Raw genomic sequence first — 23893 nt, forward strand, 5'->3', positions numbered from 1 at the left:
ATTGCTCTCCCTAGTGGTCTCCTTCCTTCCCGTCACTCCTGGTGGGGGAGGCGCACACGTGCCCAGCTCTGTTCCACGTGGCCGCAGCCGGGTGCCCTGGGCTGCCCTCCATGCTGGGTGACATCCAGGCAAGGGTGCAGCTGGTGTCAGAGAACAGCAGGTCCCGGCCTCCAGGCCGCACTGAGCGCCATGGCTTAATATTCATACAGGGCTGTAGAGAGGTTATTCCAAAGTCGTTTTTTATTCAACTGTTATTCAGCAATATACAATACGGTTTATAAACAAGTGTCTGGCCTTGTTTCCAATCTTTATTTAAAAATAAATATTATTGACAGTGGATTTTAATTATGATAAGATGTTTTTTTAATCAAATGTCTCAAAAGAAATAATTTAATTAAAAAAGCCCCCAAAGAAAAAAGTAAATTAAAAAAAAAAATCCTAAGGACAATAATCTACTAAAAATACTTTGCTTTGTCAGAAAGGTGTTGACCCGACATTTTTACATATTATCCTAAAGATAAATGTTCAATAGTTCGTGCAAAATTAAGACTCGGAGGAAAAAGTGTAGAAAAGAAAGATACATTAGAGTAGAGAAATGTTGAGCCCATGCAGACTGCACGGTCCAAACTCCATCGTATTTGGAAACTAGATGCATTATTTTAGGTGGTCTACATTTGTATAACTTCCCCAAAAATATGATTTATTTTATTTCCCACGTGGACGTCTTCATGCTTTTCTCAGCCTGTCCGTGTCTGTCTGGCGATGTGGTGGTCCCCGGGCAGGGGTGGGCGGAGGTGGCATTGTCAGTGCCCCAGCAGCAGCCGCAGGACCTTATGCACGGCTAACAGCAGCAGGGACAGGACTGGGTCCGTGGCATAGCTCGGGCCGGTGCCTGCAGGAGATGAGAGCACAGGTAAGGTTGACACCTGCTTCTTAAGAACCCAGCAGCCCACCAGTGGCCTGCAGAGCTGTGCGCACACAGCTGGAGGCCAGCGCCTGTGGCAGCTTCTGGAGGAAGCCAAAGCCTTTTGCACTGCTCTGTGTTAGAGCTCACGCACAGAGCTGACGACATGCACCCCGATCGAAAGGGCTCGTGCCAGCTTGCAGTTGCAAAGCCTGTGTCATTCTCTTACTTTCACCAAGATGGTGTGCTTCTCTAGCTCCTGAAGCTGTGTAGCAAAGTGTCCTCCGCATCGAAGGCCCAGCCTCCCCGACTCCTCCGTGCCTCCGCATCGAAGGCCCAGCCTCCCCGACTCCTCCGTGCCTCCGCATCGAAGGCCCAGCCTCCCTGACTCCTCCGTGCCTCCGCATCGAAGGCCCAGCCTCCCTGACTCCTCCTCCTCCGTGTCTCCGCATTGAAGGCCCAGCCTGCCCGACTCCTCCGTGCCTCCGCATCGAAGGCCCAGCCTCCCTGACTCCTCCGTGCAGATGCCATGATTGTACACAGTTCCATCTCCACTCGCTGCTGAATTGGCACAGCTCAGCAGTCGCTCGGCCCTGCCTTGGGCACCCTGATGTTTCCAGTCCTGCAGCTTCCTTCCGTGACAATACTGTCAATAGCTTTCTCCTTCCCACCACCCAAAGTGCTGTGGAAACTCAGACAGCACTGGGTGGTGCAGCTGGGTGAGCTGAGGCCCTCAAGGACTGACTCACTGCTTGTCCCACACAACCCCTAACTTTGGCTCTTGCATTGTCACTGAGGCTAGAACACCTGTGCCTTCATCCTGCCTCACCTGGGATACGCACTCAGCTCTTCATCTTCCTTCAGGGTCATACGGCCTGCTAGGCCTCCTCTGCAAGTGGGAGGAAGCCCGCTCATGACCCACACTTCTTACCTGGTGAGGAGAGAGGCAGGCGTGAAAGCACTGCACCTGCCCCTCGGTGCTAGCCAAAGTCCTTGGGGCATCCCTGGTACAGTCTGGCACGTTGGCAGAAGCAGACTGCAGCCCTACCCTGCTCACCTGCACATCTGGATGCTGCTTTTCTCCTTACCAGACCCGGCCAGTCGGGCTGGGACTCTGCACCTGGGAGACTATGCAGGGGTTCCTTTCCTGTGGCCGCACCAATGGTGCAGAAGGGCATGGCTGCCTCTGTTCAGCCACCCGGGGGAGCTGCAGTTGGGGCCATCTAGGTCCCTCCAGCCTCTACCAACACCAATTTGAGGCTCTGCTGACAAGGCTGGGCCAGCTTGCGTAATTTTTCTCTCTCCGGATGGAAGTGCTGTTAATCTCTCTGTGGCATGTCCCCCATTCCCTGATTACTTTGGCTCTTGGTGCTTTTACCCATCTGCCCCCTTGACAGAGAGTCCAGTGTGACTCTCCAGGGCTCCATGTACCTAAGCATTTAGGGACATGCGGAACAGAGAAGAGTGAGGGGCTGTCTAACCGTGCACCACTCGTGCATAAATGGTCTCCATGCACAGTCCTTCTGAGCCCCTTCTGAGCAGCACAGGCTGGCCCATGCTGACCTTCTGTTCAAGACCTCATTTTGCAGTCATCACTCCTGGCCCTCCTGCAGCTTGGTTCTGGGTGTCTCTGAACCTCTGGCCAGCTGTGCCTGGGAGAGAATCGCAGGACAACAGTCACTCTGAAGATCCCTGTCTGTCTTCACTGCTTCCTGCAATCATGTACCACTGGGATGGCCGGGTTCCTGGGGGAACTCACTGGGTGTTCGGAAAACAGGGATCAGGCCAGCTAGGGTGTACCGTCTCCTGGGCACACAGGGCTCATGTGGCCTGCCTGAGGTGTGCTCCTCCCACATCCCCTGGCTCAGATCTTTATTTTCTGGCTGAGCCTGAAACTCAGGCAGAGGCAGGCAAGACATAAAGAGCCCACAAGCAGTGCACTTGTGCTCAGGATGCTAGACCTTGTAGATACACGTTGGCTGGAGAGAATGCTCCTGGGCTGGCGAGCCAGGCAAGGGAAACCCAGCCAGGTGGCCTGTGGGATTGCTGGGCATAGCAGATGGGAGGAGAAACCTGAATGTGCCACGAGGACAGTCTGAACTACTCAGGTTCAAAAGTAGGCTAGTGACACAGACTTTCCAAAAGGCTCCGCTTTGCAACCACCAGCTTGCCACTCCATGCCAGGCCGGGCTGGAAAGACCAGGCAGGGCAGGAGGCTGCAGGGGTGGCTCCCAGAGGTTAGGAGGCCCGTGGTGGTAGAGGGTGGAGCCCAGGGTCTGCGGGATCTCTGATGATGGATGCCTGTGTGGCCAGGTTTGGAGAGGCATGTCACTCACTCCATGGCTTAGTATTGCTACAGGGGTAGAGGGACTATGGAAACGGGCATGTGGACTGGCACCAGAGAGAGGGGCCTTCCCCATGCCAGCCTGCTATATGATTTAGGGCAGCATTCCTCACCTGTCCGGATTTTTGTCACACTCTGTCCACAAGAAGCTGGCCTGTCTGACCAGGCTGGAGTCCAGGTAAGGCACATCCTAATGGCAAACACTGTAGCAATGGACACAGTCCCCTCTATGACAGTACTCTCCCAATGCTGACTCTGGACTTGGCGACCTGGCTATTGAGTATTATCAGCTGTGAAGCAGGTACAGGTGTGCAAAGTGTTTGTGTGGTAGGACTTATCCTCTCTCATACAGCTCTCGGGCCCTCTGTGGTATGAAGAAGCCTGGGCCAATCCAGATAAGAACCAAGAAATAGGGCCTGACACGGTAGCCTAGTGGCTAAAGTCCTCGCCTTGCACACACCATGATCCCATATTGCTGACGGTTCTAATCCCAAAGGTGGCCCTGCTTCCCATCCAGCTCCCTGCTTGTGGCCTGGGAAAGCAGTCGAGGACAGTCCAAAGCCTTGAGACCCTGTACCCATGTGGGAGACCCAGAAGAAGCTCCTGGCTCCTCGCTTCAAATTGGCTCAGTTCCAGCCGTTACGACCACTTAGGGAGTGAATCATCAGACAGAAGATATTCCTCTCTGTATTTCCTCCTCTCTGACTTCCCAATTAAAAAATAATAATAATTCTTAAAAAAAAAAAAAAGAACCAGGAGGTGGCCCAGATGAGGTCCCCCTAGACCAGAGAAACCTCCAGCAGAAAGAGCCCACCCACGACCAGCAGAACTGCCCAACCGAGCACAGCCCAAATGGTGGACCCCCAGAATCATGAGCTGAATGCATGCCGTAGTGTTGCCTCTCGGAGGGTCCTCTGTTAGGTAGCAAAGCTCACCCACACAAGCAGCAAACCAAAATGTCTCGAACAGGCCTGAGTGCTGCTTCTGGGCGGCATAAGAAGGACATAAAAGCGCTGAAGAACCGATCCTAGGGGGGTCCTTCTATGAAGAGGAGAATTTTCCAAGCCCCAGGAGGCAGAACAAACTATCTCCTTAATCCCTTATTTTAAGATATCCTTGGATCTTTGCTAAAAGACCTTTGGTCCCAGGAGGTGGAATTTTTTGCACCATTATCCATGTGACCACCTCTTTGGGTCTCCCACATGATTCCTGGCTCAGAACTCAGGCCCACAGCTTGCCCAGGTGTGACAGAGACCAGCCACTGTCCAGCTCTTGGTTCAAGGGCTGAACCCTTGCAGCTCACTGCTACCTGGATGGCTATCATCTCACCTTCACCTTGCACAGCAGGGCATGGCAGGGTGCACCTGGCTCAGTGGAGGTGGAACCTCCTTCCCAGGTGGCCATGGAGACACCTGTGTTCCTAGGGGTCTGTGGCTGAGCAGGCCGCTGTGCTTACTGCATTCTGTCACTCTCTCTGTCATGTTCCCGATGGTATTGACACACGCAGCTTCTCTGTCCCTTGAAGCTGCCATGAGGGGAGCCCTCCGGTGGAAGAGGAGCTGACTCATTGTTCATACCACATGGGCATCGCTATTCACCGAACATTCCTAAAGAAATCACAGCGTCTTTGTCTCATGAAGATATCGATTGATCTGTATCATTTATTCACTGACAAAACAATTTATCACTTCAGTAAGCGCCAGGATCATAGACACACTGGGGCCACTTAATGAAGATAGTCCCGAAACACAAGTGGCATCCCTTTTCCACCATGGGCACCCCAAAGGCGCCAGCCCAAGTGGCCTCAAGCTGGGAAACTCCGTGTCCCCCTTATCTGGCACTGGCAGGTTCCAAAGCATTTCAGACAACCTTCCTCACTCCGACCTGCAGCTTCACACTGGCATGGCCTCACTCCTGCCATGCCTGGGCACGGGGCATCTGGTCTGTGCATGGGGCAAAGGATTGAGAAGCTAGTTCACCCTGTGTGCATCAGGATGGTAGCGGGGCCAGCCAGTTGGGGCAACATTTACTCCCTATCCACATGCCCAGTCCACCTATCTGAGATCAAGTGCGGTTTCCCTCTGCTGCCCGTGCTGTGACCTGCAGGGCGTGCAGCCAGGGTCAGCCGGTGTCAGGGCTGTGCAAGCAAACGCTTAACCGGCTTTGTTTTTCCTTTTTAGGTCAGGGAAGAGTGAGTCAAGTTAAGACACAATCAAGGCCTGACGCTAAAAATGCAATGGCCAACAGGCCAGCTCTGGCTCTAACAGCCCATGCTGTTAGAGTTCATTTTGAAGGGTGACATGGAACGCGTGGCCAGGGTTTGATGGAACCAGCCGCAGGGAGCACAGATGTCTGGCACTGCACCTACCCTGCATCTGTGCCTTCCATACTATCCTTCGAATGGGGGCCTCCTGGACAGGAAAGTCAGAGAGCCAGTGCAGCCCTGGGGTGCAGGAGGACACGGGGAGCTCTCAGCATCGGCATTCAGTTCTGCTTTTGCTTTCTTGGCTGCTGACCTTAGGGTAGAGGGTCCTTCCCTCACCACAGCAGTGGCCTGCATGAGCTGCACGGGAACATTATCTAGCCACGTGATGGGCACCTGGTAGCCAAGCAGCTTCTACCCCATTCCCAATTACCTACTCTAGGTTTCCAGGTGGTCTCAGTGGCACTCTGTACTCCAGCTGGGGCCAGGATGCACCTAGTTCCTCTGAGTTCCCAGGGACTTGCGGACGAGAATATGTCGCCCCAGCAGGTCAAGCATCCTCCTTTCTCTGTGGAGGAAGGTGGCTCGGAAGCGAAGGGTGGTGTGGGAGGCAGGGCCGGGGCACTCCAGGGTATTAGGGAGTAAGGGACTGGCTCCTTTCTCTGCTTCACAGTTACAGGAGTGCCATTTTGCACAGGGCCTGGGAGATAGTGGGCACAAAGTGACCCCGAGAGCTGAGCCTGGTCTGCAGAAGAGTCTAGCTTGATGCATGCATAATTTTGTTTTAAGAGATGACATTCACTTAAGAATTTTTTTTTTCATTTTATTTGAAAGGCAGGGAGGAAAGTGAAATTGTCCACCTGCTGGTTCACTCCTTCAGTGCCCCAGTAGCCAGAACTCCATCCAGGTGCCTTGAGCTGTGCCCTGCCTCCTGGAGTTCACATAAGTAGGGAAATGGAGTCTGGAAGCAGAGCTGCTATGGAGCTGATCAGGGAGCCACAGTGCCAGAGGCCTGCCGCAGACTCACAGAATGATACATTCTACCCAGGGTGGAAACTGGGTAACATTTTACCCTACAGTATGGGAAAGTGTTCTTGGTCCTGGTTGCTGCCTGAGGCTCTGCAGCCCTGGGCTGGCATTTCTTCCCAGCTGTGGACTGCCACCATGCACTGTGCTGGGTGCTCCTGGCACACCCACCAGGCCTGCCCTGCTGACCCTCAGGGCCAGGTGAGCTGCCCCGACACAATTGGATCCCTTTTGCTCAATCCATCTCACTCACAGCCATTATCCAGACTCTGCCCTTTGTAGGGAGTGGGGGATTCAATTTCCCTGTCACTTAGTAGTGAGTAAGCCCCTTCTCCCACATCTGGAGTGCAGGCGTGGGGGGTGGGCCTCCTGGCTTCCTGAGGATGGCTTTTCTGAGCCTGCCCCAAACCATGCACCCTGCGGCAAGCTGGGCTCTGCCCCAGTCCAGCTGCTGTGCTGTGAGGAGACAGCACCTTGTAAGGAGCCAGCTTCCCTTGTTGACATTTTAATTAAAGCCTCTTCATGGATATTTATTCAAAGGGAGTCAGTGAGGAATAATTGAGCAGTAACGAAATTTGTTTGGGTAGAATTAATTTCTGCCGTAAAATTAATGTGTGCTGGCAACTGGGGCAAAAACTCAGAGCAACTAATGCTATTGGGTTTGAAAACGAACAGAGATCTTTCAAAGAAAAGTTGAGAGTGGCATGCGGAGCAGTGAGATGGCAGGCAAGATACGGGCCTGTCTATCCTGATGATGGTGCCCTGCTGCCTTCCCTGGCAGCCAGCTCCTGGCGGTGGGACAAGCACTCCTCCCTCCAGGTGATGGCACGTCCACTGGGGACAATGACCAGGTGGCAGCCTCCATGACCAGGCCATGGGAGGATGCAGGCAGAGGTGGGCATTGTGGGCTGTTGTAGCTATTTCTTGCAGCACCTTCTCTCCCTTGCCATAGTCAGGTGACAGAATTGGCCTGCATGGCACTTCCCAGTCCTCATTATCACCTGTGTCCACCTTCCTCCTGCAGGTGCACCAATGATTTCTTCCTGTCTGAACAAATCATTTTAAATAATGTTCTCAGATAATGGAATAAGTTCATTTTGGGTAAAAGAATTTTTGAAATCTAGACGTAATACTTTCACAGTCTGCATTTTCTGTGAGCTGAGAGACTTCTACGCATACATCAGGGCTCTGACGATTGCTTTAAGGTTCTTATAAAGTAGCCCAACCTCACTGCATGGAACCCTGGTCTACAAACCCACTGGAAGTAAAACTACTCAGGCTGGAGCTGGCCTGAGTTCTGAGGGGCTCTCCAGAGCTGCCCCTGGAAGACGACAAAGTCCTGGGACTCTGCAGTGCTTGGGGACCTGGGGGAACAGTCAGTTGGGGGTGAGAGGCTCTGCCCCACCCTGAGGTTTCCAATGCCAGCACTAGGACTTACTGCCCAGCTGTCTGGGGCATCTCCCCTCCTGTGCCTCCTGAATCTCAGGTCAGGCAAAGGGTGGGCCCCCAGTTCATGCCTGCCACGTGAAGGGTGCTCAGTGTGTGGGTCCCAGCTGCAGCTTCCGTGGCCTGCTGATGCGAGCCAGGCTTGCTAATGGAGCAGGCACAAAGGAGCCATCCTGCTAGAATCTGCTTCCAGGCTCTGCCTCAGTGGCACCTGGATTCTTCCCTCTGTTTTTTTTTCCGAGCACTTTTCTTCAGCAGTTCAATTTAACCAAAAAGGTTAACACATCTTGATCGCCTAGGGACAGTGTTCTGCAAATACCATAACATGTGCTTATTAATAAAATTAGCCCAGAGGAGCTGTCCAGGATATGCCACACATTAAAACAGGACTCTATAGAATAGGATGCATGATAGATTATAGCCTTCTGTATTTTTGTTGTTGTTGTTGCATTAGCCTTTAAGCCAAATACAATCCCTCATCTGCCCATCCGGAGGTCTGTTTCTGTATTAACTTCTGACATGGATGGTAACGGTCCACCAGCGTGCCAGATGCCCAGCCTAAACGGGGGTTGGGAGAGCCAGGACTGACTGCTCAGCTGCCCCATCTCTATCCAGTGGCCTGGGTACTGAAGGCAGAGGCATGAGGCAGCCCTGAGCTTGGGGCCATGCTGCCAGCTGGTACTAACTGATCTTTCTCCCTATGTCCACCTTCTCAGAATACATGACCAGGTGTGCAGTGTTTAAGTGCTGGGAACTCCAGTCCTGCCTGTCTGTAGTCCTGATCTCACCCAATCTGCAAGCGTTAACTCATATTCCCTGCACGCCCCTCCTTCCATCCAGCCTTTCTAGTCCCCTGTTCACTCACACTTCAGCTATTTTCCACTCATTCCCATCATACTTACATGCACACTGATGTAAACATACACATATTCCTTCCATCCGTCTTCCATTCTCCCATCCGACAACTACTCCTTCCACCCACTCCCATCCACTCACCACACCACCCACCCATTCACCCTTACTTCTACTCATCCATTCATTATTCCATTATCTACCATCCTGACCATCCCCTCATTCGTTAGTCTATCCATGCGCTCTCTCCTCTGCTCCTCTCCCATCTCCTCATTCCACACACACCCCTGCCGCCCTGCCTATGCACCTCACCACCATCCAGATATCCATCTACCTGTATCCACACAGTCCAAGCCCCATCATCTCTTGGCTGATGGCTGCTTCTCCAGTGGTCTCCTCACATCCACCCAGTCCTGCTCTACAACCTCCATTCTGCAGTCAGAGTAATTATTTTTGGAAACATCATGCCTGCCTATCCCACTTGCTCCCAACCCCACAGCCCTCAGGGCAAAGCCACACCCCCCTGGCTCTTTCTAAAGTCTTCATCTAACTTTGAACAGTGAATTTCTCCTAACTTTGTCCCTTGCTTGGTTTCTTGGTTTCTCAGGCTTCGTTGTAGCAACCTTGGCTTTGGCAGTTTCCTGACTCCTTCCTGTTTCAGGGCCTTTCTGGAAAGCTCCACCCTCCTCCATTCCCACCTAACTGCTCCCCACCTTTTAGATCATAACAAGCCTCACTTGCTCAGTGACCCTTCCCCGACTGGTTCTGGCCAGTGCAGCCCATGGTCTCTCCTTTAGAACACAAGCCAAGGCCATATGACCGCTTGATCAGCGTTCTATGTCTGCCTCTGCCAGACTCTCAGGGCTTCACTGGTCCTAGTCATACCGTGCCCTCCATGCCCAGCACAGTTCTGGTACCCAAGAGATGCTCTAGAACCACTTGGCTGAGGAAATGAATGCATTGGGTGAGGCCCAGGGCATGGGGGTAGTAGGGATGCTGAATTTAAAGTCAGGCCTGCCCTCTGGGGGCGTGCATCTGGATTGAGTCCTCAGCCAAGAAGGCAGCCTCCCAGCTAGCCCACCTGGGCTTCAGCTCTTTTGTGCCCTGGCTGAACCCCAAATCCATCCTCAGAGATGCATGGCCTGGCCACCATGGCTCTGTGCAGCCCCTGCCCGCAGCCTGGGCCAGACCAGACATGCCAGCTGGCCAGGATCTCCAGCCCCAGTTCAGACACAGCCTGACATGACGTCAGCTCTGCCTCCCCTAGGCTTATTAAAGAACCTTCCTCTGGGCCAAGTGGCGTTTCTACAAGAATCAACTGGAATAAAAGTTGCTCTTAGGGGACTGACATTGCAGCTGGGCTTTCCTGGCTTTAAGAAAACCCAACTTCCTCCTGAAAAGAGCTGACAGGCAGTGGGCCAAGGGTCAGCAGAGGGAGGGTCTCAGAGTTCACGGCTCTCAGAGGAAGGGGTGGGAGGTGAGCTCCAAGAGACCCTGGAGACAGAGCTGGACAAGTGGGGGTCCTGACTTCCCAGGGTGCATGCAGCCCGCTCCCACCCCCAGTAGCTCCTTGGGGAGGCGGCATCAGCTCACCTCCCTCTCACGAGCCACTGGTGCCAAGTAGCAGCAGCAGTGGCGATCACTGTACACAGCAAGGGAAAGCAGGCGGAATGTCAGCATGATGCGACAGTACAGGAACAGGCATGGAAGAAAGACTTGCACAGGGAGATCATTCCCTCCCAGCCCAGCACTGCGTTTCCCCACACAAGTGACTTGGGCACCTCCTGTCCGGTCCAGGACTTCGCCAGACTCCCTCTGGCTACGCGACACCGTGCAGCATCTTCCTCTGCTCGCTTCCCCGGAGCTGCAGCTCTCCAGTGCCGCATGCAGACACAAGCTGCCCCTCCTCCCCCCATCACAATGCTTGCCCGCTCCCCATGGATGGCTGCCTATACAACAAAGGCAGAGCAGGCATCACTGACTTGGCACACCTGACCAGGTGTGGCCTTGCCCAGGAGCAGGGCAGGCACTGCCAGGCCCAGAGGGCATCTGTGCCAACGTGGTAGTTTCCTTTGCTGATGGAACATGAGAAACCGCAGTGAAGTTGTGCTTGCTCACCAAGGAGCTTCTGACTCATGGGCAACAGCCTCAGCCAGGCAAGGATGAGGACATGGCAGCGACCCCGTTTCCCACACTCCCCCTGCGGAGTGGCAGCGAGTGAGTGATGCACAGAAATAGCGCCTTGCTGGGGCCATTTGCAGTCTGATGGCACTGGCTGCGCTGCAGCCCCATCAGCTTCCCTGGGACTCCTTCCATCCCACAATGCCCCCAGTGAGAGCAAGACAGAGAGTGGACCCCTGAGGGACTCCTGGGAGGGGCACACCCCCATCACCTACATCAATGGGTCTCCTGGGTGATATGGGTAATGGAGCATTGACAAGTGCCAGGCTCCAGACAAAGCTAACACCTGCCCCACCCCCTTAGACTAACCTCTGCCATCCCACTCGGCATCTCTGGCTTGGCAACTGGTATACCCCGGGTGAAGCCCACTGGGCAAGCTCCCCCATGGCAGGCCAGAAGTGACAGTCAGGATTAGATTCCCAGCAGAACAAGTGTCAGACTCAGGCAGGGCTGGGTGGGGGCTCATCCTGTGGTTTCTGGGAGCCGGGGTTTTGTCAGGGCTAGAAGTGGGGAGAATTTGCTGGTGTCAAAGCATGGCCTGCCAGTGGCCAGCAGAAGGGCAAGGAGGGTTGGCACTATGGGAGGAAGGATGAAGTGGCTGGCAGAGGTGGTAATACTCCCTCACCCAGAACTGCCTGTTCTCTCTCCTGGGTTTATGCTTCGGTTCTTTCCCCTGTCGAGAGGACTGATGGTTTGAGTGTCCCCCAAAGCTTCCTCTGCTCAAAGCTTGAAGCTTAGTCCCCAGAAGGAGAGCTGGTGTGGAATCTCTAAGGAGTGCGGCCTGGTGGAGGCCTCTCCAAGGGCACACATATGTTTTTCCTGTGACCCTGCTCCATATCATGAGAGATTGTTAGAAAAGCAGGAGCTGAGGCCAGGGTTGTAAGCCAGAATCCCACTGGGACACCAGTTCGAGTTCTGGCTGCTCCACTTCTCATCTAGCTCCCTGCTAATGTGCCTGAGAGAGCAGCAGAAGATAGTCTAAGTGTTTGAGCCCCTGCACCATGTGGGATATCTAGATGAAACTTCAGGCTCTTGGCTCTGGCTTGACCCAACCCTGGTCATTGCGGTTATTTGAGGAGTGAACCAGTAGATGGAAGATTCTCTGTCTTTCAAATACAATAAATCTTAAAAAAAAAAAAAAAAAAAAAGGCAGGTGCCTGGCACCTGAGTGCTTTTCTGACTTTCTGTTTGGCAAAGTGACTATTTACTTTTTCTGCCGTTCTGTCACTGACACATCCAGGTGGTTGCAGTCAGCTGGAACCAGAGCTGATCTGATGTAGGCACCAGGCCCTTGACCTGCCAGAATTGTGAGCTAACCAACCCTGCTCTCCTCATAAGTAGCCCACCCAGGCACTATGATATAGTCATGAAGAGCTGATGTCTCCACTGCCCAATGGGTGTCGGGTGTCCAACTAGGTATTCCTAGGCTCTACTGACCATTGAGCTTGATGGATCACTGAGGTCCAGCTTAGCTGGACAGGGTAAGGCCAGTGGTAGGGGAGAGTAGTGCAAGAAGGGGTGGGAATGAAGCTTCTGCAATGTCTACTGTGGTGCCTTATTTGCAATGGATAGGAACTCTCTCCTTGAATCATATGAGCCGGAGGCAGCTGAAGCCAACGGGAAGTTTTGGTGTTCCAGCCTGGAGGGTGATAATGACAGGACAGAATAAGCAAGACTTCCCTGAAGCACACTCCATACATGGATGCCACAAGGACAGGCTTGGCAAGGCCGGTGTCTCCAGAGCCATGTTACAGAGGACATGTGTGGAGCAAGAGGCCTGAACGCAGCCTCGGCCTCACACTCTGGCTTGGCTGCCAAGCACGCCGTTGTCATGAGCGGCTCCCTCCATCACTGGCTGCTGAACAGCAGCTAAACCCTAACCCAGAGGAGGCCAAATGGGGTAATCCATCTTGGTATTTATAGCACATTTTCCCTGAGAGCACCAAAGCCATTGACAAGCAGGCTAATTTCCCCAGAAGCACCACCCCAGGGAAGCAGGCTTGTCAGCTTCATAATGAATAGGTAGGAATGGGGCCTTCCAGGGGCTGGGCCTGTGTGCGAGAAGTCTCCTGTTCAACTTTCCAGCAGCCCTTACATAAGTCAAAGTGGAATTTCAGCCCTGGCTTTCTGAGATGGGCCTGGGAACCCAGCAAAGCTCAGGGGAACAAAACAGAGGAGCCATTTCCCCCTGCTGGGCTGCAAGCATGCCTTAAAACCGTGCTGGCATCTCCCACAAAAAGCCCAGGGGTTTAGGTCATAGCCAAGCCCTTACCACTGCCCACATGCAAAAGAATCCATCAATATCATACTACAAAAGCATTTGACCTCACTTTTCCCCTCACAGGCTTAGGAAGCCTTAATATCCACAGCTGTAAAAACCTGTGCCTCGCGTGTAACACAGGAAACTCCTTGGAGGGTTGGGCTCCTGGTGACACTTGGAAAATCTGACCCCTGCATCCCATATGGGTGCTGATTCATGTCCTGGCTGTTATACTTCTGATCCAGCTCCCCGTTTATGTCCTGGGAAGGCAGCAGAAAATGATTCAAAGCCTTGGAATCCTGTACCCATGTGGGAGACAGAGAAGAAGCTCCTGGCTCCTGGCTTTGGATCAGTTCAGCTCTGGCCATTAAGGCCATTTAGGGAATGAACCAATGGATGGAAGATCTTGCCCTGTCTCTTCTCTCCATTAATCTGCCTTTCAAATAAAAATAAATCTTTAAAAAGGCCAGCTCTTGGCTCTTCTTTCCAGCTGGGGGAAGGATCTTCTTTGGGTTAAAAGCAGGGAAGGTGGCCGTGTGCCCGGTGGGCTTAAGTGAGTTGGGGCACAGGGTAAGAGCTCAGTAAAAAGATAAAGTTTTCTTTATCCTGATTCTAATCCAGGAGTGGCTATTCTGTCCTTAATTTGAGATCTCTCTGGGACCCAGAGAAAGGCTGCATTGTGCCTGGCCGACTTAATGACAGGCTGGATGGCAGCAGAACTTTTCACTTGGTATCAGGGCACAGGGTGGGGTGGGGGAGAGTCCTCCAGCAGCTTTCCTGGGACTAACCAAACGGGGGACAGCATCAGCGCAGGTGCCTTTTACAAGTCTGAAATCACACACTGTCTACATGAAGCCTTCTCTGGTTGCTTGTGCTGGTGCAGGGCAGTCCCCTCTGCAGACTCTAACACACAGTTCTTTGCCCAAGTTTCCTGGGAGTCCCCAGGCCTGGGTCCCTGGTGGCCATCCATGATCACCACTCCTGGGGACCCCTGCATATGCATGTTGTTCTCTGGACAGATTTGGGCGGCTCCTGCTGACCACGAGGCTTGGCCATTTCCTTCCTGAAGACCTCGCTTTTTCCCTAGCAGGAGGTTCAGTGAGCCTTGCTCTGTCATCTCTGGGACATCTTTTGTCAGTCTCATGTTCTCCTTAATTTTAAGCCCCATGGCACCTTGGGGCTTGGAGGAGGAGTGGACTGTTTAAGATGGTTATCTTCGACCCTCCAGGGCCCAGGTGGTGCCCCAAGGCACCAGCACCCTGCTGATACTGCTGAAGACACCAGGACTGCATTGTGATTCTCCAGGCTCATGCTGGCACCCAATCCTGCCAGCTCTGTCATCCACCCGGGGCCGAGGCTCGTGTTAAGACTCAGTGTCTTCACCTTGCCCACAGCCCCCTTCAGTGAGGGTTTATGGTTGTCATGGTGACGCCCAAGGACGCTCCCCCTAGATGGCTCCCAGCAGCAGCAGCTCCTCCAAAGCAGTCACACCCATGGCCTTGACTGTCTTTGTCTGATTATTAATTGAAATATGGAGAGCTAGTTCTCCATGTGGGCACCAGGCACAAGTGTGCCACATCCAGACACTGCTCTGTGGGGGCTATGGCGTCTCTCCTTACAGCTAGAGCCCTGAGGCTAATTAGAGGCTCGCACAGCACCGATCCGATCCTGAGGTCCCTTCAGAGGGGACCCTCTTGCCAATGCATGAGCCTTCAATTGCAGGCTGGATTCTTTGGAGGTGAGGCTGCACTCAGCTGCAGTGACTCCCAGGTCACAAGTGTCTGGAAGATACTGTTTTGTGCTCTCCCTTCCTCCCTCCCTCTCCGCTAGAAACGACAACCAGCAACAAAGTGTTCGTGAAAAATGGGTCAGCGTTCAGATTAATTAGGAGCCAGATTTACGGATGCGGCTAAGAAGACACCCAGCCTCCAGTGCCGGCTCTGCTCGGCTAATCCAGCCCATGTTGATTTTTAAGCACAAATACCAAAATGTCTCTTGACAAATGAGACGTGAAACGAATGAGTTTTTGCACATAAAATTTTAGTGCAAATATGTATTTGGCTGCGTCGGGCACATATGGGGCCTGGGCTGGCTGCCTGGCCCTGCCATAGCTTAAGGATGAAGGTGAAAGCAGTGTTGGCCCCATCCTTCCTGGCATGGGCACAGCAGCCATCAAACAGACACACACTGCCTTCCCACCGCCTTCTGGGGCAACTGCCTCACAGGGGATGGGCCCACCGCGGATGTTACCAGTAAGAGATAGTCATAGTGTCTCCGCAGCCTAGGAGGAGCCTCGGTAATGCCCTGACCTCATCCTCCATCCACCTTGTCTGCTCTGCTCTTAGGCCCTGGAGGCCCACCTGTGAAGTCTACATCTCCCAGGTACCCTTGCCCTTGGATTCCAGGAGGCTTTGGCCAACAGGAAGCCCTGATAGAATAGTGGGCAGGAGGACAGGAGGTTCTTGCTGGGGCACAGTGGACACAATGTGTTTGCCTTGAGGCTGCTGCTCCTCTTGCTAGTCCTGGGAGTCACAGCCCCCTCTGCTGGCTGCTGTAATGCTTTGAACATGTTCATAGGGTCTGCTACTTTCCTCTCAGCTGGACCTCCCAAAAGGGATCTGGAGAGGTCAGGGCTCTTGCTGAGGCATCTATGCTGCTCCTGGCCTGATCAAGCCAGGAAACAGAGACCGAGAGGCCACCATCCCTGTAGCAAGCCCTCAAGTCATGCTGGCACCCAGTTAGAACTACATTCACTTCAGGAGAGGCAGAAAGAAGCTGTGAACCCAGGCTGCCACCTTGACCTATTAAGATATGAACACACTGTCCTGAGGCTGGCAGGTGCAGGTGCCCAAGGCCCCATTCCTGGGATGACCCTGGGCAAAGTGCCATCAGCACTGAACTGACAGAAGGACCCCTTAGCCTACAGGAAGGACAGCACCAATTGTCACACCTTCCATGGGAAATGCCAGGCCCTGGGGCACTCCACTATTGGACCCAGCCCTTGTGGCTATGTCAGGCAGTTAGACCAGCCTTGGCTGGGCTCATGGGTCAAACTTTGGCCAGGGGAAGATGGAGATTGAAGCAGGAATGAGCTGATCTTGGCCTTGCTACCATTCTATGAGCACTACTATCAAGCTCATTCTTCAAGTTCTTTCCTGGAGCTGGCATTGTGACATAGAGGGCTTAAAGCCACCACCCATGATGGGCTCTGGTTCAAGTTCTAGCTGCTCTGCCTCCCTGTTAATTGCCTAGGAAAGAAGCAGAAGATAGCCCAAGTCCTTGGATCTCTACACCACATGGGAAACCCAGAAGGAAGTTCATGTTTCTGGGCTCAGCCTGGCTCAACCATGGCTGTTGTGGCCATTTGGGGGAGTGAGCCAGATGGATGAAAACTCTTTACCTCCATAACTTTGCCTTTAAAAGAAATCTCTTAAAAAGAATGCTTTCTTTCCTTTGGTGCATCCTCGACCAAAGCTTGTACCCAATCCTGTAGTGTCCAGGGGCTATCAGAGCTCTCCTTAGCTTGTCCTCCAATGGCCAGCCACTGAGTTTTATTTTCCTTGCCCCCTCTTCTTCAACCAGAACATCTTAGGCCATGGCAATCACCATGAGCCCATATGCACAGTAACACCACGTTCCCTCTCTGGTCAGGGACTGCCCTGTTTTACAGATGGCTCAGAGGGGTGAGGCAGGTTGCCTAAAGTCACACAGCCAGTAAGGGCTTCAGGTACAACTCACCATGGCCTGTTTCCCACATTCTATACTTACAGCTTGGGGAGGCATTTGAGGGGTGCATCACAACCTGTTATCACACAGTTACAGAGCGAGAGGGGCTTCTCTTCCCCAGTAGCATCAGCTGCCAATCTGGCAGTCCGTCAGCACTTTCCTAACCTACCCACTGCGGGGGACTGAAGCGTCTGGCTCCTCCAAGGGGTTGCTCTTGTTCTGCACGATGAAGACGTGTGGCTGGAAAGCAGCCGCCAAACCCAGGGGCCTTGCATCTAGGTTGTGCTTTCTCGAGCAGCGGAGGGTAGAGGAACTCTTTACCACTTCCAGGCCTGGCCCTTACACACCAAACATGGCCTCCTCCCTTCCCTGTGAGAATGCAGCACTGCCTAGAGCGGCTGCCTCCTCTGTCTCCCAAGGATTTAGGAACACCCAATGTATGGGAGACTGACTCTCCACAAAAAATGTGTGCCTTAGACACAGGTGGGGAACCTTCTCTTGGCCAAGGACTGTGATATTTATAACTTTAGTCGCAGGCCATGTAAAACTAATTTAAAAAAACTTAGACTTACTGCATCTCGACACCCACCTCTGGTTGCAAGTGGTTTCCCAGACCTTACCCCACCCTCCCACGAGGGCTCCACGCTTGCAGGGAACTGGGCCCAGAGGGCAGCTTCCATCTCTGCTCTCAGGGCTGGTGGCATACTGTTTCAAAATGTTCTGGAAAGCCACTTGCTGAAGCTGCTGGCGTTCTAGATTTGAGTTCTAGACCTGAAATTGAGCCCTTGCACCTCCTACTCAACGGAATGACGATGTGGGCAAGAAACAGTATAATTACATGAAGCCATGGACATTCCCAGGTTTATATGTCATGACCCTTAGTGCTAACGTAGGAACTGGAGCAGGCTGAACCTACAGCTTCCTTCTGCGATACCTCCCCCCAGAGCCTGGAGGAAAGTTTTGAGTGTCTCTGTGTGGTACCTAACAGGGATGAGGCCTTCAGACCCAGTCCTTATCCTGAGACTCACTGGGGAGCCTGCCATGGGTGTAGAACGGAGTGAAAAAATGGAACAATGGGCTAGATAAACCGGTGGTCTCACCAGGTTGGGTAAGCTGTTATAATGAGGCCTGCCAGAGGACTCAACAGAGGGGAGCAAACAGGTGGATTCAATTGCAGGGGCCTGCAGGTGGATTCTGTCACACCTGGGAGGTCTGACTGTCCCAAGTTCTCAGGGCCCAGGGGTCAGAGAGATGCTCTCTATGGGCCTCTGCATCACAGGAGATGGGGCACACAGCTCAGGGAGTAAGTAACCAAAATCAGGGACTGCAATGAAAGCTGCAGCCCAGCCCAGCCCAGCAGGAGGGAGGGGGAGGGCCATTCCACTCTCAGCACAGCCCTGAGGGAGTAGCCCAAGCCTCCACCCTGGAATCTCCCACTGGGGTTACAAGCCCCTCCCTGTTTTGCACACTGACCTGGCAGTCCCCCCCCCCCCCCCCCCCGTTTTTCTAATCTGCTCACAGCACATCACACACCCCTTGACACAAACCCTCTGCAACAAGTCTGCCACTGCACAGGGCTTTGCCCTCAAGGGAACTGGAGCTGCAATATACAACAGCATGCAGAGTGCTCAGGGACCATCCCCACCCTGGCCAGAGGCAGCAGAGGCTGCAGAAGGGGCCACCCCCACCGGCTCGGCCCCAGTCTGCACGACCCACCGGGAGCAGCAGAGAGAATGGCGCCCACATTGCAACCACGTCCTCGCTCTCTTAGCCAGGTGCTACTGCCTCGGCCTGCGTGGCCTCTGTCCAGGCTCAGGCTTGAGACATAAGAGCTGGTCCTCAAGGGTCCAAGCTCCAAACCCAAGACGGCGCTGCACACTGCAGCCTCAGGTACACTCCCAGATTGCCCGCACATTCACAGGTATCACGCGGTGACTGAACACAAGCCAACAGCAGACAGAGACACCAGAAGCAAAGAGCCAGGAAACCGCACATCTCGCGAAGTGCGCCGAGACCGCGAGCGTTAGAATCCAAAGGCAGACCTCCTTTTTTAAAAAACTCCTGGGGCAGGATCGCCCTGCGCCCCGGGTCCTGTCGGCCCTCGCGTCCTCCCGACAGCTTGCGTGCCCCCTCGCCCCTCCTGCCCTTACCGGAGCCGTGCCGCTGGCGCAGAAGGACAGCCTGGCCTGGTGGCAGCGACGCCGACGAAGCAGCAGCCGTGGCGATGACAGTGGTGGTGGCCGTGTGCGCCTCGGAGGCGACGGCAGCCTCGGGGACTCTGGGATCCGGGGCGGCGGGAGGGCTCCCGGGCGGCGGGCTCCTGTCACCGCGGCTGGGCTCGGAGGTGGTGCGGCCCGCGGCGCCCGCCGGGTTGGCGTTGGCAGCGCTGGGGGAGCCGTGGCGTCGCGGTCCGCTGCTTTGGATGTGGGACACGGCCTCGGCGGCCTGCATGTTGGGCGGCGCGAAGCGCGAGAGCACGCGCAGCAGCGCCTGGGCTTTGTGCTCCTGCGTGTCGTCGTCGCTGTAGTCCGACACGCGGCATTCGTACACGCCCTCGTCCTGCAGCCGGACGGCCGACAGCCGGAGCCTGTGAGAGATGTCGTTGCCCTGGACGCGCACCGTCTGCAAGAGAGCGGGGTTAGCGGTCTGCCCGGCGGGTCTTTCCGCTGGTGCCGGCAGAGTTAGCCCTCTCCACCCGCGCCGTGCGAGTGCGCCTCCACTCCCCCTCCGCCCTGGGACTGTGCTTCCCCTCCGCCAAGATCCAGCTTCCCGTACCTGCACTTCTCTGGGGCAGCGGGGGATCCAGATCCTGCCTCACCGCGGGGTGGCTCTGCCCCTTGCACTGTGTAGCCAGGTCCCCAGCTTGCATCCCTGCCCCCACAAACCCAGAGTCCGGATCTTCCAGCTGCTTCTCCCTCCGCAAGGCAGCCCCACCCCCACCTTCCTGCTGAAGGGTTCACTGTCCCTCCCGCATCGTTCCCGCGTGGACGCACTCCAGCCCAGCCACTGGCCAAATCTGGCCTTGCACCCTTATCGCACTGGAATGGGAGGCCCTGGGTTGCGTCCCAAGGAGAGCTGGCCCTCACAGGTGCACTTGACCCCGGTCGATCACTACCCTTCAAAGCTAACTCTAGCTTCCCCAAGGACACAGGTGACATTGAGGCTCCCTTCGGCTCCTGGTGGCTGCTCCGAGTTCGCCTTTCGAGGCGTGCTTGGGTAGGGAGCCGCCGCGTGCTCTTCCCAGTGCATCCGGGAGCCCTCACCTCTACAGCGAGCTTATGAAGAAGCCCGGACCTCTCCAGCTCTAATCCTGACCCGCTCAGCTGAGAAGGCTCCAGCATTTCTCCCAGAGTTACAAAACCCGTGACCTGGGCTCCGTGCATCCTAACAAGACTCCCCAGAATCGTGCCCCGCGCAAGCTTACAGCACGCAGTGCCCACACCTGCGAGCCCACCGAAGACGGAGGGTGTCGGCGGGGCGGAGGAGGGCGCAGCCGGAGCGGGGTCGTGGTGAGGGCTAGGGCGAGCGACCGCAGGGGAGCACCACCCGCCCAGGACTGGCAGGCGAGCGCGCCAGAGTTTTACAGTGAGCACTGAGCTGAGCACTGGAGCCTCGGATTCTCGATCGACACAAAAGAGAACCGAGCTCGCTGCTGGCGACAGATGGCGCCGCGGAATGCCAGGCAGCCGCCAAGGCGCGGCTGCGAGCTGGGCTGCGAGTTGCCAGGCCGCCGGCGAGGCCTGCTAAAGGGGAGGGAGCTGCGGGGCGCGAAGCGGCCGGAAGGGGTCTCCCGCGGGCCGCGCTGGGCTCCACACTTACGCTGATTTTAGTTGCATCCTTATTTGTTACCTAAAATGCAGGGAGGGAGAGGAGAAACAGACATTAGGCTCGCGTGGCCTTCGGCGGCTCAGGGGTTCCCAGACTCGGATTCGGGGTCCCAAACCGCCTCGGGGTGTGGAGGGAATTGAGGGCACGGAGGGCGGAAGGATTTTCAGAGTTGATCCGGAAGGAAGCGGAGTCTGCAGCTAGCAGGATGTGGGACCGTGCTGAAAAGGGGGCTTGGCCGCCCGCCACGATGGGAGGGGAAAGGGGGAGACCCTCGCCCTGGCTCCCTAAATCCTCCGTGTGATCTGGAGCCGAAAAACCCGCTGGGCGGTTCGGTGTGTGCGCAGCAGACCCGGTAAGCCTGAGAGAATGTAGGTAGGTGCACAGGTAGGTGTAGGTATAGGTGCGTGTGTGCGCGCGCTCTAGCCTGCGTGTACAACAGCATGGCCTGTGAGGCGACCTGGGGAGAGTGGGCCGGGGGGTGCCGCCCCTCGAACCCCGGGGCGCTGGAGGTGACTGGCCGGCCTCCCTGCTAGCCCGGAGGAGCTTCGCTTCTTGGCCCGGTGCCCTGGGATTCTCAGAGCGGCAGGGCGCAGCGGAGCCCTGCTGGACAGCGGTGTATGTTTGGGGAGGGGTCTTCCCTCATTAGACCCTGGGCTCGAGGCTCGTTAGAGCAGGTGACCCGCTCTGGCTTTTAGGATCCCGGTGGGAATGGCGTTGCGGGAGAAAGGACCCTGTCCAGAGAATCAGGATTTGGCGGGGGTGGGTGGTGGGGGGAGCCAGCGGTTGACTTTGAAGAGGACTGGAAGCGTGCCGTGCGGTCTTCGCCAGTCCCGCCGGCGGCCTGCCCGGGGTCGCCTTCGCCACCCCCTGTAGGTTACCTTGCTCCGGGCGCCGGGCACGCTGAGCGCCAGCTCGTGCAGCAGTTCCCGGGGCGGCTCCTTGAGGTACCACCACTGAATCTCCAGCGAATACGAGGTGGCCCCGCTGGCCCGGAACGCGCACGGCATCTCGATGTCGTCTCCCTCCCGTACTGTCACATCTTTGGGTACTTCAGTGAATGTAGCTGGGGGCGGGGTAGGGATAGGGGAAGAGAGGCGTGACTAGCTGGAGGGCGGGGGCCTGGGGCAACCCCCATCAAGGCGAGGTGCTCCCTCCGGGGCTAGCTGGCCTAGTGCCGCCCCCACTCCCACCCTCGCCCCCTCCGGCGACTTGGTAACGCACGGCCCGCGGCGCTAAGCAAACTTGGGTCGGGCTGCTGCGGGGTGGCAGCAGGCTCCGGCCAGAGGCTGCAGACCCGCTTCCCTCCGGAGCGGGAGGGGCGGCTCAGGTCTCTCACGCGCGCTGGGCCGCACCCCCGGGGCCAGGCTGGGGCTCCCGACTCCCGCTCTCAGCAGGCCGCCTTGCCGCAGCTCGAGCCCGCCGGACTCGGAACGCACCGGGCGCGGGCGCTGCGGCGACCCTTCACGGCTCTCCTCGCCTAACCCTCCGCGAGCGCGAGCTGCACACCGCGATGGCTGCAGACAGCTAGAAATCTGCCCCTTCTCTTGTTTCTTCGTGGCGGCCCCGGCCAAGGAGACCCCGAACCCACCGCCGCAGCAAAGTTCCCGCGCTCACCGTCGGCCACGAAGAGCAGCAGGGCGTGCAGCAGGAGAGGCGGCAGGTATCCGAGGGCGCCGCGCCGATTCCGCTGTTCCATCTCCCGCGGGGGGCGCGGTGGCAGCGGGGGCCCGGGCGCGGAGAGGCGGCGATGGCAACAGCGTGGGCTCCAGCTGCGGCTCCGGTTCGGGCTAGGACGCCTCGGAGCCTGCCATGGCCCCGCGCGGCGCCCCCTCCCCTGGCCGCCGGCGGCCGCCAATCAGCCCCGCTCTCTCGCCGGCTGGCCCGGCGCGGCTCCGGCGGGGGGCGCTGCTGGGGGGTGTGCAGGAGGCTAGCGGGGGTCCGTCAGTGCCTCTCTCGGTCTGGGTGTCCACAGGACGGTGCGTAGGGTGGGTGGGTGGGGGGGATGGCGGTGAGACGCGGTTCAGTCTCCGCCCGGCCGAACCGGCAGGGGCCGAGCTGCGCCAGGACCCATCCCTGCCCGGGAGAGTGCGCGCCTCCGAGCCGCGAGCTTCTACCCTCCTCCCGGTCTCCTCCTGGTTCGGCTTCCGACTGCCACCTCCTCCAGCTCCCGCCGAGCTCTCCCGCCGCCGCCCCCGCCGGCTTCTCCGCGGCTCTCTCCGCGAGTGGGCGCTCAGCCGCGGCGCGCAGACCTGGCGTCCGATCCAGCGCAGCGCGGGGAGAGCGGGACCGGCGTGGCAGACCCGGAGCCGGGGAGAGGCGGGCGGGGGGGAGGGGAGGAGCGGGGAGGGGAGGGAGGGGGCGGTCAGTGGCTGGGCGCCGAGCCGCCTCCGCTGCTGCACCACCCCCGTCCTCCACCTCCCCTCCCCGCCCCTACCTTGGAGCGCATCCCCCCGCCTCAACGCGGGGGTCGCTCGGAGGGACCACAGTCTCTCTGGTTGGAGCGCAGCCCCGCCCCGCACCCTCTTTGATTGGGGGTCCTCCCACCCAAACTCTCCTGGCTTCTTCCCAGTCTCCATCGCTCGAGACCGCCGCTCATTCCTCTCCTAGCGTGTCCTGCGGCCCTCTCCGCAGCCTCCCACCCAATACCCAAGCCCTCAACTCCTTACCCTGATTTGGGCAACGAGCGGCACCGCTCTTTGGCCCAGGCCAGGGCCATGGCAGGCAGGTGGGCGCTGGGGACCAGGGAGAAGGGCGGAGCGCCGTTCCGGGCCAGGGATGCAGCCGGGTGACGGCGGCGACGCCGAGAGTCTGCAGTGTTGTGAGCAAGAAGTGAGCGCACGGCGCCGGGCGAGCAGGTTCCTGTGGCGCGGAGAGCGCCCGGGCGAGCCAGCCAGCAGCGGCCGTGAGTGACGGCAGAGGCGGCGGGGATGGGGTGGGGTGCGGAGCGCCGGGCACGACTCCGGGCCCGGGAGGTTTCTGGGCGGGGGCGGGGTTCCTGCCCCCAATCGCTGGTCCCTGCTCCCCACCCGCTCTTCGTGAGCCCCTGCCCCCTCTTTACCCAGCGCTAAGAGGGGGTCCTGAGAAGGAGGGAGGCAGAAATTGAGTCCACAGTAGCGTTCGGGA

At 56.7% G+C, this 23893-nt stretch overlaps 1 protein-coding gene across 2 annotated transcripts; it reads right to left on the reverse strand.

Annotated features, from left to right (window-relative positions):
- Positions 1–222: 222 nt before the first annotated feature.
- On the reverse strand, positions 223–23678 carry VSTM2B (V-set and transmembrane domain containing 2B). Of its 2 annotated transcripts, XM_040976686.1 has the most exons (5): positions 22385–22466; positions 21649–21833; positions 20762–20791; positions 19093–19564; positions 223–892 (listed from the first exon to the last, which is right to left on the reverse strand). In XM_040976686.1, the coding sequence occupies exons 1-5, from the start codon at positions 22464–22466 to the stop codon at positions 804–806; spliced, it is 858 nt and encodes a 285-aa protein (XP_040832620.1). In that variant the 3' UTR covers positions 223–803. The 2 variants fall into 2 exon arrangements, with proteins under 2 accessions (XP_040832620.1, XP_040832621.1); XM_040976687.1 differs by lacking the exons at positions 20762–20791; positions 22385–22466 and adding an exon at positions 23437–23678.
- Between the last annotated feature and the right edge of the window lie 215 nt (positions 23679–23893).

Source organism: Ochotona curzoniae, unplaced genomic scaffold, assembly GCF_017591425.1.
Source record: "Ochotona curzoniae isolate NIBS_2020 unplaced genomic scaffold, NIBS_Ocur_1.0 contig_2699, whole genome shotgun sequence".
Classification (NCBI taxonomy): Eukaryota; Metazoa; Chordata; class Mammalia; order Lagomorpha; family Ochotonidae; genus Ochotona; species Ochotona curzoniae.

Coding starts and splice junctions, on each gene's coding strand:
- VSTM2B (XM_040976686.1), bottom strand. CDS start 22,466: ATGGAACAGCGGAATCGGCGCGGCGCCCTCGGATACCTGCCGCCTCTC. Junction 21,834..22,384: donor GCTGCTCTTCGTGGCCGACG/GTGAGCGCGGGA, acceptor CCCCGCCCCCAG/CTACATTCACTGAAGTACCC. Junction 20,792..21,648: donor TGCCCGGCGCCCGGAGCAAG/GTAACCTACAGG, acceptor CCTGCATTTTAG/GTAACAAATAAGGATGCAAC.